At 44.2% G+C, this 3,004-nt stretch overlaps 1 protein-coding gene across 1 annotated transcript; it reads left to right on the plus strand.

Annotated features, from left to right (window-relative positions):
• The first annotated feature begins 300 nt into the window (after positions 1-300).
• Positions 301-2,561, plus strand: tcf15 (transcription factor 15). Its single transcript, XM_066644825.1, has 2 exons — positions 301-1,146; positions 2,392-2,561. Exons 1-2 carry the CDS (start codon positions 667-669, stop codon positions 2,455-2,457), a joined length of 546 nt encoding a protein of 181 aa, XP_066500922.1. The 5' UTR covers positions 301-666; the 3' UTR covers positions 2,458-2,561.
• The last annotated feature ends 443 nt before the right edge of the window (positions 2,562-3,004 follow it).

Raw genomic sequence — 3,004 nt, forward strand, 5'->3', positions numbered from 1 at the left:
CAAAACAGCACAGTTAGGCTGATATTCGAATATCTGTGCAAAGCAAAAGTGGACAGTGTCAACCTCTGGTTTAAGGAGGAGAGGCCTACGGAAAAATATGCACTCATTTGACCTCTCCGGACCTTCCGCTCTTCGGAAACTTGGTTAGTGGACCTGTAAGATTCATAGCAGGGCTGAGCACCCCTGTTGTTGATACTGTATTCGATGTTTGGTGGCTGGATTCTGTGGCCCCGCCCCTCTGTGTATAAGAGTGCGCGCTGCTGCAGCTGCCGTGGGGCTATGACGTGACTGAGGGTCTGTAAGTGTGTGTTTTAAAGACACACTGTTGAAGCTCACTGCTGAATGGTCCGGGGGTCTGTACCATGTGGTAATAGGCTACATATTTTGCTTCGTAGTGCATGTAAACAACAGCAGAGTAGAGGCACTCTTCCTCCGGAGGCGCGGGACGTTTCCAGCTGCAGCGGACACTGGATTAAAGTCACGGAGCCAAGTGAAATCATACACTTCCAGTAGGCCCACGGACGAAAATCAACCCGGAATCATTAGCTACTAAACAGACTGAGTCAGAACTCAGCACAGACTCGACCTGGATTAAAACTACGGTCACCCTTCCGGTTACAGTACTGAGACTAATCCCGCACGATCCGGGCGGAGATCTGCGTGTGGATGGCGTTCGCGATGCTGCGGCCGTGCGCGCTCTCGGACGACGAGGAGACGCGCAGCGGTAGCGACGGTGGCGGTTGCTGCGCGAGCGCGGAATCACAGCGGCGGTTGCGGCGGCACCGGCGGCGCGCGGAGAACGGCGGTGGCTACGCCGGGGGAGGTAGTATGGGCGGCGTGCTGATCATAAAGCAGCGAAATGCAGCAAACGCGCGCGAGCGGGACCGCACACAGAGCGTGAACACGGCGTTCACGGCGCTGCGCACGCTCATCCCCACCGAGCCCGAAGACCGCAAACTGTCCAAGATCGAGACGCTGCGCCTCGCCTGCAGCTACATCTCTCACCTGGCCAACGTGCTGCTGAGCGGGGACGGTGGCGAGCACGCGCAGCCGTGTCTGAGCGCGCGCTGCCGGGCGCAAGAGGACGCGGGAGGCGCGCAGCCAAGGAACATCTGCACGTTCTGCCTTAGCAACCAGAGAAAAGGGGTGAGCAGCACGTGCAAGAGGCGAGCACGAGCAACGTGCACGAGACCCGTTCAGAAAGACCAGAGAGAACAGTTTTTAGCCAAGGGCAGGCTTAACTTCTAATCTGTTGTTATGTGTTATATGACGCAATTAATGTATAACCATTATTTATTTATCAAAACAGATCCATATTTCAGTTCACAGCTTTGTAATTTGTGTAATTATGTAATGACTGAAGGTATTAATCCTACACTTAGGTGTTCTTTAATATGAAGGACATGGTTCTGTGTAGCTTTGTTTGTCTAGGGCCATTTGCATGAAGAAATGCTGCATTATTTATTTATTTATTTATTTTTTTAATGAAGAATGTGTATATAGATCCAAAAATGTGTTCTTCTTCAAATAACAAGCTTCATATTGTAACACTTGAAGAACGCATATTCAAAAATAGTCGACAGAACTATGTCAACAACACAGTCTTCAGCAGGCTGAAGAACCATTCATGCAAACAACTATTTCACCATGCCAACAGCTGTATATAAAACTCATGGCTCTAAACTGAACATTTGCTTTTATTTAAGAAGCCTTTAACATATTGTAGCTGATTTTCTAGGTGCAGAAATGAATATATTTTCAGTGGAACCCTTAAATAAAACAGAGTGGAATTCCTTTTTCTTTGCAGTGTCTGACAGATGTGCCACAGCTTTTGCACAGACCACATTTTATGCTGCATCTTCCTAAGACCTTTTAACCCAGCCAATGAAGTATAGCTTAATGTGCATAAACTCTCTTTGCATTACACAGCACTACGCACTTTTAAAGCACAACTTCAGAGGCAGTAGACTGTTTCCGGTGTTTAATTTCTAATTTTCGTTAATACAAACCAGCGGATATATAAATATTTTGGTAGCATATTTAATTAATTTATTAAAGCTTAACGATTACACAGGGATTTAATTAAAAGCAACATAATAAATGAATAAATAAATGTATTAATAAACAACAAACATTTAAAACGTAATAATAAACACTACCACGCTTTGTTTATTATACATACTACAAAAATGGCTACACACTACCAAACTTAGCCTGGGCATTAGTTCAAATTCAAATTATACATTTTTGCATGCGTTATTGTTATTATTATTATTATATAACAACATAATGTAAAATTACATAAATTTGTTGTCTTTCCAAAACCCTGAATCTCCCTCTCTCTCTCTCTCTCTGTCTCTGTGTGTGTGTGTGTGTGTGTGCGTGCTTCAGGTGAAAGATGGTAAAGACTGTCTTCGGATGCGCGGAATAACTTCAGTGCGCGTGAACCGACGGTAGCTGCGCACCAGCCGCGAGCTGTATAGAACTCAGGGATCGCGCACGTGAGCGCGCACAGTAGCGCGCAATGAGAAGAGCAGAGGCTCAAACTTTGACACTTACAGCAGCCGTAAGTGATGCAGGACACACACAGCTCTTGAGGGGAATTCCTTCTTGTTGTTGGTTTGTTTATTGTTTATTGTGTTTATTGTGTTTAAACATGCAGTGCATTAACATTAAAAAAAGAGAATCTATGGATTTTTGTACATTTGTGTGAACACGAGGTTTGTATCCCAGTATAAAAATAAAGTATATTTTTATCAGATGTATAACTCCCCCTGTTTTTATTATAAGTTCATCTGCAGTTTTTATGATCACTGTTATAGTGAAAGAGGAAAAAACGACCTGTCATTGTTTATCACTCTCATCTTTCTAAAAGCTGTTTCCAAAAGTGATCATAAAAACAATGCTCCCTGCAGGACCTGTTCTTTTTTCATCGTTCTTCCAATTTCTTCTTTCTACTGAAGCATGAGGCTGAGAAATATGCTTTAATGGAGTCCTTATACAC

The sequence above is a fragment of the Hoplias malabaricus genome, chromosome 14 (assembly GCF_029633855.1).
Source record: "Hoplias malabaricus isolate fHopMal1 chromosome 14, fHopMal1.hap1, whole genome shotgun sequence".
Classification (NCBI taxonomy): domain Eukaryota; kingdom Metazoa; phylum Chordata; class Actinopteri; order Characiformes; family Erythrinidae; genus Hoplias; species Hoplias malabaricus.